General features: G+C 55.9%; 1 protein-coding gene across 14 annotated transcripts in view; it reads left to right on the forward strand.

Annotated features, from left to right (window-relative positions):
• Positions 1-6,156: 6,156 nt before the first annotated feature.
• CAMK2G (calcium/calmodulin dependent protein kinase II gamma) overlaps positions 6,157-18,974 on the forward strand; it is a 58,077-nt gene continuing 45,259 nt past the window's right edge. For 11 of the 14 annotated variants that reach the window (XM_079794211.1, XM_079794221.1, XM_079794219.1 and 8 more), the window contains exons 1-2: positions 6,157-6,364; positions 7,753-7,847. In XM_079794211.1, coding sequence (XP_079650337.1) covers positions 6,300-6,364; positions 7,753-7,847 — 160 coding nt within the window. In that variant the 5' untranslated portion in view covers positions 6,157-6,299. The remainder of the gene's footprint in view (positions 6,365-7,752; positions 7,848-18,974) is intronic. The other 3 variants (XM_079794217.1, XM_079794220.1, XM_079794213.1) reach the window with 1 other exon arrangement.

Here is an 18,974-nt window from a genome sequence, read left to right on the forward strand (position 1 = left end):
CCTTTAAAACCCCTGAAAATGGCCCAGCCGGTGTGGCTCAGTGGCTGAGCATTGACCCGTGAACCAGGAGGTCAGGGTCCGAGTCCCTGTCAGGGCACATGCCCGGGTTGTGGGCTTGATCCCCAGTGAGGGGCGTGCTGTGACTCTCACCGCTGATGTTTCTAGCTCTCTCTCCCGCTCTCTCTGAAATTAAAACAATAACAACAAACCTGAAAATGGAGGTCCCAGTGCACTCTCCCTCCGGGGAGCATGCCCATGCTATTCCCTCCCCCTTCTCCTTGCCCCACTGGCACTTATCTCCTAACCTCTAAGGGACTCCATGATATTTTGCTGCCATCAATAAATTATTTCTTGCTTTTCTACACTTTGTCTCTTGATTGAACTCTTTCCCTCAAGAGGTCCCCTGTCTTGCCGGTAACAGTACCATTGTTTTATTTTCAGGCTTATTCCTCTTGCCCCCAGTGAGTAAAGTTCCTTCAAGACAGGGCCTATTTCTGGCCCATCTTTCTCTCTCCTATAGGAGTTAGGACAGAAGCTTACCCAGAGCAGAGAGATAGTCGTCTAAAGGGACTAAGGGGACCCTGGCTGTTTCCGCAGAACCCCTCAGCACGCCAGCCCCAGAGTCCCCAGAGCTCTGGGAAGTCATCCTGAGCCCATCTCCACTCCCCTCCCTGTGTTAGCCAAGGAGCAGCATCGTTCCCTGCTCCAGGCCCGGATTTATGTCCGTCCTTAATAAAGGTATCTTCGGGCATTGAGCTGGGGTTTCAGGTCTCATGCCTTAGTGGGCATGGAGGCAGCCTGCCCTTGTGGACTCCCTGTGACCTGTAGAGTTTGGAGGAGCACCCAGGTGGTTGTGCAAGGACAATGGGTTCACTAGGGCCTCCAAGTCCTGTTCTCCTACTGCTTCCTGCCTTGCCCACTCTGTTCCTGTCATACCAGCCTTCTTCCCACCCCTTAAATATGCTAGGACTATTTTCATCTCAGGCCTTTGCTGCTGTTCCTTCCACCAGGAATGCTTTTGTCCCAGATCTTCAAATGACTGCCTCCTTGTCATCATTTAGATCTCCCTTGAAAGTCACTTTCTGAGAGCAGCCTGTTTGAGAACTTCAGTTAAAGTGATTCTGTATCTCTCCCTCCCACCCCCCAATTCCATTGCTTTATTTTATTTTCTCTGTAGAATTTACTCTAGTCTAAAATGACCTCTGTCTGGGTCTGTTGCCTGCCTACAAGAATGTAAATTCTGAGGGCAGGAGTTTTATAGGACTGTTCTCTTCTGTTTCCTAAGTGACTGGAACAAAGGAGGTGCTCAATCAAATGACATGGAATGAATGAATGAATGAATGAATGAGTCACCTCTAAGTGAGTGCCTGGATTTGGGACTGGGACTAGATTGGGATAAATCCACTTTGGGTGTAAGATCCCATTGGTGGTTGAAGCATATCTGAATGGAACCTCCACACCATTTACAACAAAGATCCAGAGGTTGTCTATGCTACTACCCTTTATTCACTTCCTGTCAATCGGTCATCCCGGCTCTACCACTTATTAGCTATTTGCCCTTAGGCAAGCCACTTCACCTTTCTAAACTTCAGTCCCTCTTCTGTAAAATGGGCTGAGGCTCCTGCTCTCACAGGTGATGGTGAGGATGAAAAGGCTTAGCTTATGTAAAGTGCTCAGTGTCTTGAAAGTAGCCAGCTCTCCCTAAACTTTAGCTACCATCGTGGTGTCAATTATCTTCACCTCACCTCTTTGTCATTCAAGTTCCTGCTTTCCCTTTGCGCCTTAGCAGCACCCTGTGTGCCTCAGGTCTGCCCACCAGGGGGCCCCACACACTGCTCTTTCCTGCCCTGCTCTTTCCTGCTTGCACGGGCAGCCAGCCCCTCGCCTCAGTACCTCTCGTTTTCCTCTGATGACAGCTCTGTCACCCCTCCACCAGTGCTCCCTCTTCACCCCAAATATCTTGGCCTCCTGCCCCAATTCTTCTTTCATTCCACAAATAGTTACTGAGCACCTACTACGTGCCTGCCAGGTTTCATGCTGGGGGTCGAGGATACAAGAAAGACGAGATACCCTCTGCCTTTAAGGAGCGCACAATCTAAAGGGGCTTGGTGGACGGGTTCAGCGGCAGAGGGAGCCCTGGCCTGGGCTTGGGGATGGGAAGGCTGGAACCAGACTGCCCTTGGGCTGGAAAATGGGCGTTCCTCACATTCCATTCCGTACTCCTACAAATCACTTGAAAATCTGAAAATGTTAAGATCCACAAGAGACTAATCTTTTCAAACAAATTAATCAATTCAAACACCTTACTTCAGTCCTCACCCCTAGTATCCTCAGCCTCTCACCCCAATTTCTCATCCCCTATGCCCAACCCTTTAGCCCTTCACCTTCACATCTCAGCTTCTCTTTTAAGAAATACTGCAGTCATTGATTTAATCTGTGGTTCCTAATCCTTTTTTTCAGCTCCTAGACACAGGAGGGATGGGACAACATGGCTTGGTGGGGAGTAGTTCTCACTGGGGATGGGTCGTATCAACTTTTCTGTGGTTGTGATTTGATGTGCCTTCAGGAGGGAGAAGGGCATCCCTCACCCGCTCCTAAATTTGGGAGTTGCTTGTTTAAATTTTTTCATTTGTCTTTCCTTCTCTTATCTTTTTAAAAATATGTATATATTTATTGATTTCAGAGTGAAGGGAGAGGGAGAGGGAGATAGAAACATCAATGAGAGAGAATCATTGATAGGCTGCCTCCTGCATGCCCCCCACTGGGGAATGAGCCCGCACCCCAGGCATGTGCCCCTGACTGGGAATCAAACCATGACCCGGTTCATAGGTCAATCAATGTTCAACCGCCGAGCCCCGCCAGCCGAGCCCCTTCTCTTTTCTATCCCCATTATAACATTTCTCACTAGTTTCAAATGCCTCACCACAAATACTTTTCTCAGAGTCCTTGGAGAGAGGCCATGGCCTCATCACCCCTAATTCTCCAAAATTAGTCATAGAATCTTAAAGTTGGAGGGCACCACAGAAGCCGCTGGTCCAATGAGTTTCAAACTCCTCTCAGGGACTTTTTTTTTTTTTTTTTTAAGTCAGGGACTCTCTCCTTCAACAAAATCTTATGTGGAACCCCAATATATGTTGAGCAGCTGCTAGGCCATGGCCATGTAACTCGTAGGGTGCTGTGTACTGTGGATTGAAAAACTCTTCATGGGCACAAAACTGAATTCTCCTCAAATTTATTTTACAACATCCCCTAACAAACAGGTAACTATTCTTTGTTCCCAAGAGTGTCCGCCCCCTTGCACGTAAGCACCTCATTTCCAACTGCTCGTTTTCCTCATGTTTGAAGAGTAAGTACTTTGATTCTCTAAAATTGCATTCCAAGATTAGGGCAGGAAGCTCCTCTCATTCCGGGCAGTCCCAGGGTGTAATTTTCAGAGCCTTCGAAGAGAAAGATGGGGCAGAACGGCAGAGGGTCCCCCCCAGCGGGCCCTCCAGTGATGCTCAGGGCATCTATTTCCTGTGTAATTCCCAGCGCCCGGCTCAGCTCTGCGGCGCGGCCTGAGTGCTGGTGCTGCCCAGGGGACTGGCTGCAACCGGAACAGCGCAGCTCCCGGACCCCAGGAGGTTGCCATAGATACTGAGGCGCAGGGAGCTAGTGAACTCGTTATTATTTAAATGTATCTCTCCTCTAATTGCTGTGGGGTAGCTGGAGGTTGTGTGGGTGCTATAGCAATGGGGATCAAGGAGGGTGTGTGTTTGTGTGTAAATTGCCACGTCAGAGTCTGAGCTGTCGAGAGAGGGAGGGAGTCAGGGAGGGCGAAGGGAGGTAGACCTGGAAAGGAAAAAGGAGAGAATGATTTGAGTTTCCTTCTAATGGTGTCAATGCTAATTTTCCACTTTATTTGGATGTTTCACAGAGAGGCAGTGCCCAGCACACAGTAGGCAGTTGATAAATTTTGTTGAAAGGAGGCTGGGTCTACTTACTCATGACCGTGAGGCATTCCTGAGGCTTCACCCCAATATTTTCCTCATCACTCTTGCTTTTGCCCAGAAACGCGATGCGAAGTGCTTTGTACGGTTACTCTAAAACACCTGCCATAGCTCTCCCCTCTCTCAGCGGGCACGTGGGAGAGGTCAGGGATGCGGCCCTGTTTGACGGTTCCCCGGGGTCCCCTAGGGGACTCCAGGGCAGTCCTGAGTCTGTGCTCCTGCGTGTTCTGACCGCTCTGTCTTTTCACTCCACCTTGTGATAATGAACATAAAGTTTCAGCATCTGGAGGTCAGGAGCCAAGTCGCCTTGAGGGCTTGGGAAAAGCACATTGATGCTTAACCAACAGGCAGCCCCTGTTTGGGAGTGCACGCTGCCTTTACGGTGAACGACAGCAACTCCTGACTTACTGTCATTCCCAGGTAGACAATCGCACTGCCCCACGCTGGGACTTGAAACCAGGCTCTCACCCGGGTTCAAGAAAGGAAGTGGCCTCACTCCTCGGCGCCTTACTTCCTGTTGCCTGGGGAGGGGTGGGGCACGGTGTTCTGTCACCTCAACCCTTTCCTCCTTGGTCCTTTCTGCCCTCCTCCCAGGCAATCTGTTCAAGTTTCCCTCTCCTGTTTGCTTAATGCTCCCCACTGGGCAGTCTGGGTTTTCGGACTAGCCCCCAGGACGGTTGGGTAAGGACAGGAGCCCCCTTGGGGAGCTTCGCTCCACCCACCCCCTCAGGGAGGTGGCCTCGGAGGCTGGGAGGACTCTCAGCCTCCCAGCTGCCTGCTGCAGGCAAGCCAGCCTGCTGACAGCGGAGGCCTGACTCCCAGTGGGCGTCCTGCTGTAATCAAGACTGAGCTGCAGCAGTTGGCTGAGCTCCGCCTGCCCAGTTGGGGCTGGTCCCTGACTTGGGGTATAGAGGTCTGGGCAGGTCAGGAACCTGCCCAGCCAGTTTCCCCTCTACCTAGACAGTTCTGTGCGTGGGTCCCACCATATTCTGACAGCGGGGGACAGAGGAAGGGATGGTAGCTGCCTCTGCCAGCGCCCCGGGAAGTTCATTCCACAAATATTTGCCGAGGTCTGGGGCTGGGTATACATACCACGGTGAACAAAGGAGGCAGGGACCCTGCCTCCTGGAGCCTACAGTTTGGTGGGGAGGCAAATAGGAAGCAAATAATTACAGCTCACACTGTTCTAATTAAGAGCCAGGTCCTGTTCTAAGTGCTGCGTGTGCCTTGGCCCATTTAATACTCACAACGCCGTGAGGTAGATACTATCATTCCTCCCGGCGCTCAGATAATGCACTTGAAGTTGGGCACGATTGGGTGCCTTGCCCTACCTCACAGCGCTGGTCAGAAGTCAGCGAGTTGCCCAGAAGTCAAAGCCGGGCAGCCTGACCTGAGTTCCCTCTTCAGACAACCTGGCTCCAGTTCTCCCAGTAAACGTTCCATCGCAAAGCGCGATGAGCGCCCTACAATGAAAACACGGGGTGTCCTGCGAGAAAATGGGAGTGTTTTCTCCTCCCGTCCACTTGCTCGTCTGGCCCACACAGCTCGGAGCCCTTTCTGTTCGTTTCCATTCCATCCCTTTCACGGCTGGCCTGAGAAAGGACGTCTCTCCTCTTTCAGGTCGGCGTGCAGAGCGGCCGCGTTCCACCTGCATCCCGGGCCGGGCCTGGCCTCCCTGAGCGAACTGTGCCTGACGGCTCTTACCTAACACTGATCCGCTGCTGGCTTACCCAGGGCTCGGCGGCCAGCTTCCCGCGGGGAGGCCGCCGGGAGCGGGTCTGCACGGCGGGGGGCGTGCAGCCCGACTCGGACTTTTGACCTTGGCCTTCTCCCACGTCGCTGGGACCTGGGCTGGGGGCTTGGGATCGAGAGCGGGGCCCCGCTGGGGAGCTCGGAGGTCCAGGTCCCTGCACACCCCCAGCACCAACAAACACACTGCGCGCCCTGGCGGGGTCCGCCGGGGGACGAGCCCGTCGGCCGCCAACCTTCCCGTTCCCTCCCGGCGGCCGGTGCAGGGACCCCTCCCCTCCGCTCCCAGCGCGCCCGGCCCGGCGCGGGCGGCTCCCAGGCGGGGCGGGGCCGGCGGCAGGAGGCCCCTCCCCGGAGGCGGGCCGGGGGCCGGCGGGGCTGGGGGCGGGGCGGCGGGCGGCGCGGGGGTGTCACTCCCTCCTTCGCTCTCCCCGGTAAAGTCTCGCGGTGCTGCCGGGCTCAGCCCCGTCTCCTCCTCTTGCTCCCTCGGCCGGGCGGCGGTGACTGTGCACCGACGTCGGCGCGGGCTGCACCGCCGCGTCCGCCCGCCCGCCCGCCAGCATGGCCACCACCGCCACCTGCACCCGCTTCACCGACGACTACCAGCTCTTCGAGGAGCTCGGCAAGTACGGCCGCCCGCCGCCCGCGCGGCCCCCGACCCTGCCCCCGCCGCCCGGGCGCTCTGCGGCTCCTCGCCCCGCCCCCCAGCCCTGCACCGGCCGCTGCGGCGCCCCCTCGGCCCGCCCCACCCCCAGCCTTTCCCGCCCGCCGCCGCCGGGGCCCCCTCCCCCCCAGCGCCCTGTCCCGCAGCCCCCTCCGCGCCCTGCAGCAGCTGCCCGGGCTGCTGCATCCCGCGCCGCCGCGGGGACTGCAGCCCCCGGACCGCTCCTGGGCGCCCTCCAGCCCCGCCCCTCGCGCACCCTTCAGACGCCCCGCATCCCGAACCCGGCTGCTCCCCGTCCCCTCCCCACCCTGCGCAGGAGCTCACACAGCACCCTGTCCCACGTCCCACGCGCCTGGCACTCGGGACCCTCCCGGCCCTGCAGCTCCAACCCCGCTGCGGTGCCCTGGTGTGGGGGGATGTTGGGTGCCCGGCCCCGCCCCCCGCTGGTGCCGCTTCCAGGATCCCTGCCCCGCTGCGGGGCTGTGCTGCAGTACCCCCGTCCCCTCCCCCCATCCCTGCAGTGGTCCCGGGAGCCGCGCGCGCCACCGCCGCATCCCCCTCCCCTCCGCACTGAGCTGGCCGCTGCAGCAGCCCCGGCCCCCCCACCCCCACCCGCAGCGCCGAGCCGGCCACTGCAGCCCCCGCCCTGCCCGCCCCCCTAGACGTTTCCAGAGCTGGAGAGTGCGAGCTCCCTTTTGGGAGGAGGAGAGTAGAGGAAAATACCACGGGGAAGGGGAAGGGGAAGGGGAAGGGGAAGGGGGGCTATGGATGAGACCCACAACTGGATCCCCTCTTCCCGTGCCGTCAGCGGGGCCGGGATGCAGTGGGCTGCAGACGGTGGTGGGAGATTTGAGCCTCACTTTCCGCACCTTTCCGATGGTTGAGGGAGATTTCTCTCTCCGGGGGTTATACCCTCTTTCTAATCTCTCCTTCCCCTACCTTCAACTGTTCCTGCTGAGAGCAGGGCAGGGTCTCTGTTCCCTTCCCTGGTTCTCTTGGCTGGACTGCAGGGCTGTCTTGTGATGCAGCAGGTGTGTGTCCTAAGCATGCCCACCAGCTCCTGATGTGCAGCCTGAGGCTGGGGGTGTGGCTTTGCCCAGTGACTGGACGTGGGGGTGGGAGTGGGGTGGTCCTCCACACATCTGTTCAGTGTCATGCAGTGGCCACATCTTCTGCCCCATGTTGGATAGTGCTGGTCACTGTGCTGGTGTGTGTGTGTGTGTGTGTGTGTGTGTGTGTGTGTGGATTTGACTAAAGGTTGATGGGAGCATCCCTGTCCTCAGACCTGAAGCATGTCTGTGTTACTCTGCTGTGCTCCGTGTCCCAGTTCTTTCCCCCTTCTCCCTCCAGGGGTGCTTTCTCTGTGGTCCGCAGGTGTGTGAAGAAAACCTCCACGCAGGAGTATGCAGCAAAAATCATCAATACCAAGAAGTTGTCTGCCCGGGGTGAGTGTCCCCCAGCTTGGCCTCTCCCTGGGGTGTCTCCAAGGGTTATGGCTTCCTCCGAAGATGCTCTAGGAGTTGGGGCTGTGCATTTTAGCACTTGGAGCAGAGTTGGGATTTCGGGGTGGGTGGACGTCGAAGCCCGGGAAGGAGTTGCATGGGAAACCTGAAGTGCTCAGGTAGATGCGTGAAGAGGATGTCAGAGATGTGGGTAGCTGCAGGGAGGAGCAGTCCCTGAAGGCTCAAGGAGCTTGGTTTTAAAGAGGGGGGGGGCATTGGGAGTGTTGGGCAGCATGGAATGGAGAGCTCTTAATTTGGGGCATTTGGAGTTGGTGTGTTTGGGGCAGTGGTAGCCACTCCCGGTCTGTCCTCGTCCCGGTGCCCCTGTGGTGACTTAGGGTGGAAATGCAGTAAGTGAACAGCTCTGACAAATCAGCCTCCCCCTGCCCACCAGGCGGCAGAACAGACTCCCAAGGGAAGGGAATCTGTAAACATCAGAGGAGGCAGCTACTGGCGAGGGCTTCTGGGAACAAATCCTGCCAGATGAACTTGATTGCTTTTTTGATCAAATTACAAAGTTGGTGGTGCAGCAGCAGATGCAGTCTGTCCTGGGTGGAGAGTGATGCCTCATGGTCTGGAATTCTCAATGGCCTGGTCTGGGTGGGAGCGGCGTCGCCTCGGGGTCTGAGGACTAGGCAGGGCCAGGCCTTAGAGCCTGGCTTGTGAGATCCTCCTGAGCACCTGACAGTACCTGAAGCCAGGAGGGTCAGGCCCTGGCTTTCACACCTCGCACCTACACTCCCTGAACCTTGCGTTGGGTGCTTGCCAAACTCACCTCATCTGATAGGTATAGGCTCAGCAGTGTGTGGAGTGCCCTGTGAACAGGTCTGGTGAGTACAGAGGTATGTGGATGGGTTAGGTCATCGAGCGCTGCAGGGTGCAGCAGGGGGACACATTTTATGAGCTTCAGAGCAGGGAATTGGGGCTGAGCAATGGGATGCCTTAAATACATCAGGAGCCAGGGCAGATGCCTGGGGGCAGACAGGGGAAGACGAGGCTATCCCGGGTAACTGACCCAGGCATCTCTAGGGTTAAGAGATGTAGTAGATGTCCCCACGCTTTGGAGAAACTAGACAACTCCACAGAGAGGACAGTGGGCTTCTGTCATGTTGACAGTTGTCCTGGGACCTGTTTAGCAGGGTGTCCACCTCCTGGCGGGGAGGGCCTCTCTCCATCCCCACAGGCAGAGCTTGTCTTGCTTTCTCCCAGCCCCCATCTCTTGCTGCTTCTCTACATTGGCTATAAAGTTGACTTATTTGTTTGTTTCCTTTCTCTCTGGGTACCTTGAATTGGAGGCAGTGGTTACCATAGAGATATGTGGGCAGTCAGATGCACTCCTTCCCTGGGGTGCAGGGAGGGGAGGGGACGGCGCGGTGGGCTGTGCTCGTTGGCAGACATCCTCTGGCCACGGATGCAGGGTGCGGGCAGAGATGACCGCCTGAGAGTGCTTACCTTCCCGTGTCCACACAGCAGAGCCCTGGTGTGCTCTGGTGTCTCCAGTTCATCATGCCACGCTTTGCTTTTCCTCACCAGTGTCCTCTGACCCAGGGGCGAGGGACGGAAAGATGACTGGGAGCCCAACTCTGGGGTGTGGGGATAGCTGGTGAGGTGACTTTGTAGAGCGGCCTGCCTCGGGCTGTCATTTTCTACTCCCTCCCTCCCCACCCGAACTTCTCTGACCTGGGTAATCATGTCTCCTTCCCATCCTCACCTCCTCTCAACCTTGTCCTGCCTTTCCCAACTGATAATCATTCTTTCCCTGCCCAAGCTGGGTGAGGTTTGATTTCTCTTTGATTTTTTTTTTCCCCCCTCAAGAAGGGAATTCTTGTGTAAGATCATATGCTTCAGACAGCAACGCCCCCTCTCTTGAGATGGTTATGCCAAGACTGGGGCTCTGTCGTATGGTTTGTGTGCCAGGTTAACTTTGGGACAGAGGCCTTCTCCTGGCTGATAGGCACAGATGCCAACAAGAGGGGTCAGGAATGTGTAAGTGCCAGCACTGTCTGGAGGTGGGAGAGTGGGAGGGTGTTGTCTTGGAGATGGAGGGAGCAAGCCAGGGGCTGTGCTGTAGGTGTGGGCGTCGGGGATGCGAGCTCCTGGAGAGGGTTGGGCCAGGGGGCCCACTAGGCTGGTGCCCACGGGGTTAGGGAGTGAAGGCCGTGGCTTCCTGCAGCCTCTCAGTTTACGCTGTATATTTTATAAAGGTGCGGCAGCTGGGGCTGGGTTTCACTCGTCGCTGTCTGTCTGTCTAGGGCTCCGCAGGTGTTGGATTTCTGTGTTTGGGAATGTGGTGGGTCCAGCAGGGTCACGGGAAGGGTCTGGAGGGGCTTGCGGTGTTTGCTGAGCGTCCCTGCCTGTTCTCTTTCCTGTTTGTGATTCTCTGTGCTGCGAACCGAAAGGAAAGAAAGAGGGTATCGAGCGGCTGCTCCTTGGCATTCAGGATGAGGCGGCCCAGGAGGCACGGGGAGGGATCACCTGGTCTGCTGGTGGGTGGATCTGGATGGAATCCTTCCTTCGCCCGGTTGTTTCTTACCGTTGTGGCCTCAGGCCCATGGTGGTGGCTGGGTTGCGAGGTAGGGAGCTCGTGTGGCTGTCCATTGCCCCCTGTCCTTGTGGCCCTGTCTACGTAAAGTCACCGAGAGTCACGTAACGTCACTCCGTTTGCTTTGGGACAGCAATAGGTGTGGAGTTGGGGCTCTTAAGGGGACCCGTGGTGCCAAGCTGAGCTCTCTGCGAGGCTGAAGGAGGCATTTAAAATAGGCTTGGATGCAGGAGCTAGTGGGCCAGGTGATGGCAATGATAAGTCGTTATTTTAAGATTTAAGAGCACCCCCCCACCCCCAGGAGCCTGAGCCCTTATGTCTTTTTTTATTTTTAAATCTTCATATTCTCTTATCTTTATTCATATGCATATAGATTTTCACCTCGTGGTGCATAACATTTTTATATCCTGCTCTCTTGCTTACATCCAAAACATTGCCCCATATTGCTACAGTTGAAGGGCAAATGGTCCTTCCTTTTTTCTACATAGTTTAGGATTTATTCTTGGAACAATTAACATCTAAGAAACCTCTGTATTTGGACCATTTATCTTCATTCCAGTTGCTTTTGCTATGATGGATACTTGGCCTTACTAAGAGATGCTACCAGGAGCAATATTTGAAATCTGTTACAGCACTTGCTATATTTATTTATTTGTTTGTTTGTTTATGTATGTATGTATGTATGTATGTATGTATGTATTCTGGCTCAGTGGATAGAATGTCGGCCCATGGACTGAAGGGTCCCAGGTTCAATTCTGGTCAAGGGCACGTATCTCGGTTGCAGGCTTGATCCCTGGCCCTCGTTAGGGTGCATACGGGAGGCAACCAGTCGATGTGTCTCTCTCACATCGGTGTTTCTCTCTCTCTCTCTCCCCCTCCCTTCTTTCCTTCCACTCTAATAATTGATGGAAAAATATCCTCCGATGAGGATTAACACATGTTTCTCTTTAGTCTGTATATCCTATGTGAGTAATTTCTATTGAAGCTAAATGTAAACCAAAGCTTTCCTCTTCTAGCGACCTGGGAGGTGACAGTAGGGGCCATATCTGTTCTTCACTACATATGGGCAGGGCCTTGCAAAGTGCCTGATCCATACAGAGCATCCGTGTGTTGAATGAATAGGTTTAAAAGGACTACATAGCCCATCTTGGTTGCCTTTTGGCTTTGGCTCTCAGGAACCTCATGGCCAAGTTGCTGGGACCCTTATACCCTGGTATTGTCTCGGGTTCCCCATTTTTGCTCCATGGAGCTAGACTGTAGGCCTGACGGAGCTGTTGGGAGAGGACAGATGAGAGCAAAGACCTGTGCCTGGGACATAATGCAGGTTGGAGAGGTAGCTTAGGATTCCCTGTCATTAATGGCCTTCTAGGGCAGTGTGGGAACGTCTCAGAGCCGTGACTTTCGGTTTTAGGGTATATAAGGATCACCTTGCGTACTGGTGAAAATGCAGGTTCCTGGGCTCCAGCCACAGAGATTCTGCTTCTGGGCGTCCGGGGTGGGGGTTCTAGAATCCACATGCAGGTGGTCCCTGAGCCATGCTCTCAGGAATGCCATCTGACATCAGCGACAGCAGTGACAATTGCTCTTGCCATGCCCTTCTGAGATTTACCAGACACATGTTAACCCAGCCTTCTCCAGGTGGCCTCTCTGCCGGTATGTGGCCATCTGTGCACAAGGGCTGCTCTGTGACTTGGGGCCTCCTCCTGAGCTCCCAGATTGGGGTGTCAGTCCATGTTCAAGGCGACGGCAAGCTGAGTGCCTGGGGTTGTGATGTGTTGGCCACCAGAAGGGCAAAGGCTGTCCCTTTCTGGGTCCAGCTGGCCCTGGGGACTGAAATAGGATCCCCCCCGGGTGGTGCCAGCCGAGAGTCCCCACCCCCTTCGTGTTGGCCTGAGTAGCCCCCATGACATTTGTGTCCCCTGTGGTATCTCCAAGTGAGACTTTCCTGTTAAGGATCTGGGTGAAGTGAGGGGAGGGTGAAGCAGCAGTGGGCGGGGGAGAAGGGAGAGGAATCTAGGCAGCCCTGGAATGCTGGGGGCCCCGGGAACTGTGAAAGCATTTAAGGAGGTTGTACACACAACCATGCTTTCCTCCTAAGGATAAAACAGGCCGTTTTGTGTGTTTTTTTGACAGAGACATGGACATCCTGTATATAAGTGAGTGGGCTCCCCTGACTCTTCCTCCCAAGTGGATTAGGGAGCAGCCGGGAGGTCCCTTCTCCGTGCCAAGCTTCTGCTGGGCCGGCTTCGTACAGTCATGCTGTGAGCTGGTGACTTAGCTCACGCAGCACTGGCCTGCCCCCTGCCCTCCCGTCCACCTTCCCAGAGTGACTTGGGGCGCTGGCATCGTGGGGTGGGGATGGACGTTTGAAGGGGGTCCCGTCCCGTAGGCGAGGCCCCCTGCCTTCTTCCAGCTGCTTGTTCTGGTCCCTTGTCAGAAGCTGCGCCCAAGCTTCCAGGCTGTGCTGAAACCCTAGAAGCGAGCGGCTGACCCCGTTCTCCGCGGAGGCTGGAGACGGGGAAGGAGAGGAGTGGGTATGGTGGGCTCTGCCCCCATCTCTCTGTTTGCCGCCCTCTGGGCAGCCCTGGCAGGCCACCCCATGGGTGCCAAAAGCGTGGTGACAGGAGGAGATGGGCACTTTGCACCTCTTGAGTGCCTCTCAGCGGAGGCCCTTCATCATCATCCCACGGACAGACAGACGGGTCTGCCCCTCCCTGGGCCGGTGGGGAAACCAAGGCACAGAAGTGCTGTTTGCTGTGAGCCGTTAGGTACGCCAACGGTCTTGCCAGTGTTCGGACCCCAGCGTACTCAAGTGATGTGGTCTTCGCGGCCCCGCGGCTCCTCCCTTGAAAACACAGTTTCTGGGTATTTTGTTCCCGCGATGAATCCTGATAGGTCACGTCCATACCTCTCCACGAGGCCCGGCGCTCCGAGCCCAGTGGAGCCAATCTCTCCTTTCTGCTGCCGGAGGCCTTGCTCTTGGTTGTACCCACGTGTCTGGGTACAGACCCCTTTACGGCGGGGGGAGTTCCAGCCACTCCCCCCAGCACCGTCTCTACTTCCTGGGCCCCAGCAGCTTCCCATCTGCTCCCCTCTTTTCTCCTCCCTTTCCCCTCCCCCCCCCCCCCCCCCCCCCCCCCCCCGCTTGCTGCTGCCCTGGGAGGAGCTATTTTTAGGGGCTGCTTCCTGGGATGTTTTACTTGGGGCTGGTTACCATGAAGGAAATGTCACCAAAACAGTGGGCACAGGCTGCCGGCACCCAGAGCCTCGCTGGGGGCATGGAGAACTCAGCGGCTGACCCTGTCCTGGCCCTTGAGAGTGTCCAGAGTGTCCAGAGGCAGAACCTTGCCTTCTTGGGGCTTGCTAGGGACCCCGTGGGGATTTTCTCCGTCCAGGCTGGTTTGGGAGACTTTTCGCTGTGGGACGCTTCTTGGCACCTCTTCCCTTTGCCTCCTTAGTTAAAGCAAAGCGGGGCTCAGGTCTGTGTGTTGCCGCTTAAAACCGCTCGAGTTCGGACTGGAGAGAAGGGAGGATGCCAGCGTAGAGGACAGAGCCTGCTGTCCACGTGGTGCTCACGTGCACATGCCGGCCCTGGCCTCTTGTAGTCACCGCCCGCAGCTGGCTCCCGGTGTGTGGGTGTGAAGGAAATAGAAGCCATGCCCCCTGCTCTTACATGGTGGCCAGACTTCGCTTTTAATTGGAGACTTTGCACCTTTATCGTGAGATTCAAAGAGGAAGGGGTGTGGCGTCGCCGTGTCAGGGTGAGGTCAGTGGGATTGTGGTTTGGGATTGCCTCCGGTCAGTGCCCAAGGCCAGGGGCCGTTTATAAGTAGCCGGAGAGTGGGGATTATGACACCAAATCCCTACCATGCCCTTGTTTCTACTTCTCAGAGTAGATGCCCAGGGGGGCTAGGAAGACGGGGAGCCAACCCCCAGATCGAGCACCTGGAACGGACGGGGCTTTTAGAGAGCTGCTCAGGGTCTTGTGAGGGCCACAGGCACAAACCTTTGAAATTCCCTTTGAAAAGTCAAGGGCGTCATTGAGATTGGATTGAGGAGGGTCCGCACAGTCAGGACGAGGGCTCTGGGTCCTTTCCCACTTACGGGAGGTTGTGTGTTTAGGTGGCAGCAGCATCTTATTTGAAACTCGTGCTGGCATTTGTGGTTTTAGAGAAATGTCACCAAATCAGCGGGCAGGTCCCTGCAGGGCCCCTGACCCTGTGGGGGAAGGAATGTGCACGTGGAGGGGGCTCCTCTCCTGGGGTCCTCGGGAGGAGCTGGTCCGAGGGCTCTGCACTCCCCTTGGCTGCAGGCTGTCTCCTCACAGTCTGCTTCCTCTCGTCTCCCTCCCTTGGCACAGCTGATCCCTCTTCGCTGCCCTTTCTGTGAAGGGTGCCCGTCCTTTGTGGTGCCCCCGGACCAAGTCTTGAAGTGCTTGGGCAGAAGGCAGGAGAGGCGAGGCCTGCAGGGACCCTCCGCCCTAGGTGGGCTGCTGGGCGGGGCCTGCAGCTGGTCCCCGATAACAGCTGCTTCTGCTTTCTGCTCCTGCTGCCACCTCTGCTGTTGAGGGGGGGAAACCTTGCAGAGGGCTGTGGTTGGAACTGGGCTGAAGGCCGGCAGGGGTGGGCCTCTCCATGGCAGTAGCACACAGGCAGGCAGGAAGTGGCCCTGTGCAAAAGCGGGAAGTGGCTGTTGTCAAACAGGAAGGGGGGGCTGGGCCGTGGGGAGGGGGCGGGGAGAAGCCTGGTGGAAAGGTGGGCGGGAAGGTCAGCCTTGGAAGGTTGAGGCTGTCCCCTAGGAGCAGCGAGGTCAGTGGTCACGGGAAGGAGGTGTGTCTCGAGGAAAGAGGCTGCTTTTGTGACAAGAGCCGCTGGTGGGTGGGACCACCTTGGGTAGTTGAGCCAGAGCCTGGACCTACGGCTGTGGACCAGGACAGTTCAGTGGCCTCGTCCCTTTTGAGGCTGGGGATGCTGTGTTTAGCCGGGACAGCCTTTGGCGTGGGGAAAGATGCTCTGCCCACCAGACTCGTTCCTGAATCCTGCTGCTGCGGGGGTGGAGCCCTGCTTTTCCCCAGACATGGACCAGCCCTGGAGGGGATTACAGGACAGAAAGTGTGTGGAAAGGGGACAGGAGACCAGAGCTGGAGAGGCTGGGGTGCTGGCCGGTTGTGCGTGGTGGAAGGAGGCAGGGGAGAGTGTGGTAGGCAGAAACCGCGGCTCATTGAGCAGAGCTGGATGGCAGGGCGCCACAGCCGGCGAGGCTGGAGCTGCGGAAGAGGAGGATCCGCAGGCAGCGGCGCTTCCTGGGCTCTGCTCTCTGAAGAGCCCTGTTGCTAACCTTCACCTGCAGACTGTGGGCCCGAGGGGGGGAAGAACCCCCCCCCCCCCCAGGACGGCTGACGGAGCCTGTCAGAGGGCTCAGCTGGCGTGCTGTGTGCCTGGTGCCTGTCCAGGCTGAGGGAGAGGAACTCTCTCAGTGTCTCTGGTAACAGCCATGGCCACAACGCCCGGTCTGAGAGGCCTTCCTGTCGTATCACCGGGCCCTGGGGAAGGAGGCTCTCTGTGTGTGCCCTGCACCGAGCTGAGCACTTGCTCAGTTACCTCATTTAATTCACCTCTGTTTTATTTCATTTTTATTTTTGTAATATATTTTTATTGATTTCAGAGAGGAAGGGAGAGGGAGAGAGAGAGAGAGAAACATCAGTGATGAGAGAATCATTGATCAGCTGCTTCCTACACACCCTCCACTGGGGATCGAGCATGTAACCTGGGCACGTGCTCTGACCGAGAATTGAACCGTAATCTCTTAGTTCATAAGTCAAAGTCAATGTTCAACCACTGAGCCACACCGGCCGGGCATCACCTCCATTTTATTATTATTATTTTTGTTGTTATTGTTTTTAGTCCTCACCTGAGGATATTTTTCCATTGATATTTTTAGAGAGTGGAAGGGATGGGGAGAGACACAGAGAAATATCGATGTGAGAGAGACACATCGATTGGTTGCCTCTACGGCCGGGATGGAGCCTGCAACCAAGGTATGTGCCCTTGACCAGAATCAAACCCTTCAGTTTGCAGGCCGATGCTCTATCCACTGAGCCACACCGGCCAGGGCCGTCACCTCCATTCTAGAAGTGAGGACACTCTTCCCAAACTAATGTTCCTGGCTCACTGTCTCACCTCCTTTGGTCCTCATCAGATGCCACCTCCTTGCTGAGTCTTTCCCTGACCACGCTCCCCTTCCCTCTTTTATTTTTCTACATAGCACTTGCCACAACATCGGCCACGCCATCCACTTCTTATTGTCTGACCCTCCCTCCGACCCAGCCCCACTAGAGTATCAGCTCCATGAGGGAGGGCAGAGATTTTTGTCTCTTTTGTTCACGGCCGTATCCCCAACATCTAGAACGGGGCCTGTCACAGAGCAGGCCACAGTGCATACTTTTTGAATGAATGAATGAATGAATGAATGAATGGGGCTCAGGTGGGTTTAATAACTCGCCTGACATGGCACCGCTGGGACTTGATCTGGGGCTGTTGGACTCCAAACCTGATGAGTTAATGGCGGTATTCCATGGCCAAGGATCAGAGCAAGGACCAAGGCTCAGCCCAGGGTTGAGAGAAGACACAGGCTTCCCCCAGAATGGGGGGCCTGGCTCCTTGGCGTTAGGGCCAAACTAAGTGACTGAGAGGGGCCGTCTGGACCCTGGGCAGCTCCTTCGAGGAGCTGGGAGCATGCATCTGCCTCTCTGCTCGGCCCACTCTGAGCCTTATTTTTAGTGCTGTTGCTGTTGTGGGACTGTAACCATTAGCCAGGAAGAGACTTAAGGGAGGAGATAAACATTAATCTTCGGGGCCTTCCCTCAGCTGCCACCTCCGCCTAGTAAGATGCTGTTCTGCACCTGCCCAGGCAGCCAAGCCCAAGGGCTGGGGGTTGGAGGGTGGTCAGGTGAGCGGTCAGAAAGCGAGCGGGCAGGTCCGCAGCTTTGGGGCTGGCCAGCGTGGGACCTCCAGCCCCAGGTCCGGGGGCAGGAGGAAGGTGGGTCAGCTCTGGCATTCCCCCAGCCAGATCTGGAAGAGGCAAGCCCCCCCGCACCAGGCAGGGTGATCGCTGTTTCCCTGACGACCTCGCCTTCCGAGAGTCCCCGGGACGGAGGGACCCGGGCGATGTGGGAGCCTGGGGTTACCTGGGGTTCTCCTGGCTCCAGCCTGGTCAATGTTCATGCCGCACCCGAGGATGGGAAGGAAGGCCTGACCCAGATCTTTGGGCAGCTGGGATGGATTAGCTGGGCAGCAGGAACTAATCTCTGCCTGTCCCTACCTCCTTCTTGCACAGAGCAAAGCTGTCGTTACAGGGAACATTTTGCACAAAGCTGGGGGTGGTTGGTGAAACAATAAATGTGAATTCCTTCTAGTCCACCATCCCTACCTTGTCTCAGAATACATGGGCTCGTGGGCTATAGGGCCTCAGCCAAGTTGTTTACCTTCTCTGGGCCTCAGTGTCAGCACCGTGGCACCTAACCAGGAGGAGGGTGTGGGAGTCCCGGGAGGCCTTACCGAGGCTCTTGCTGTTGAGTAGAGGTGGGTGGGCAGAAGCCTCTGGCAAGGGAGGCAGCAGTTGCTTGACAGGTGTGACGTGAAGGCATCTGCCTGGGCCAGGAGATGTTGGGGTGACCTGGACTGTGTTCCCCAAAGCCTGGAGTTTTTACTTGATGCTCTCACTTTTCTTTACCCTGTCGTCAGAGCATAGCGACGGAGAAAGGGGGCTCAGACCCACTGCCCGTGTGACCTTGGGCAGTTACTTTACCTGTTTAAGCCTCCGTTTCCTCATTTGTAGTGTAATGGAGCTAATCAGATCCCCTACCTCACAGGATTTTTGTAAGGATAAAATAAAATAATCCATGCCTCTGCCTGGCATATAGTAAATGCTTAGTAAATAATAGTTTTTACTGCTGTAGTTGATGTTATTGATAAACACTTATTAAGCCCCTGTTACAGCAAGAACTCCAGAAAGCACCACTCAGAAAGGTCCTGCCCCTAGCTGGATAGCTCAGTTGGTTAGAGTGTCATACTGATACACCAAGGTTGTGGGTTCGATCCCCAGTCAGGGTACAGACAAGAAGCAACCAATGAATGCATAGATAAGCAGAACAAAAGGTAAATGTTTCTCTTTCCTAGATCTCTCTCTGAAATCAGTCAGTCAATCAAAAGAGCCTGGCTGGTGTGCTCAGTGGATTGAGTGTGATCCCATGGACCAAGAGGTCCCGGGTTCAATTCCTGATCAGGGCACATGCCCGGTTGAAGGCTTGATCCCCAGTAGGGGGTGTGCAGGAGGCAGCCGATTGATCTATCTCTCCCTCTCCCTTCCTCTCTGAAATCAATAAAAATATATTTTTTAAAAAAGATGTATCTGCCAGCTCTGGCCAGTGTGGCTCAGTTGGTTGGAGCATCGTTCCATGCATGGAAAGGTTGCGGGTTCGATTCCTGGTCAGGGCACATGCCTGAGTTGTAGGTTCGATCCCCAGTTGG

This window comes from Cnephaeus nilssonii (genome assembly GCF_951640355.1).
Source record: "Cnephaeus nilssonii genome assembly, chromosome: 16".
Taxonomy (NCBI): Eukaryota; Metazoa; Chordata; class Mammalia; order Chiroptera; family Vespertilionidae; genus Cnephaeus; species Cnephaeus nilssonii.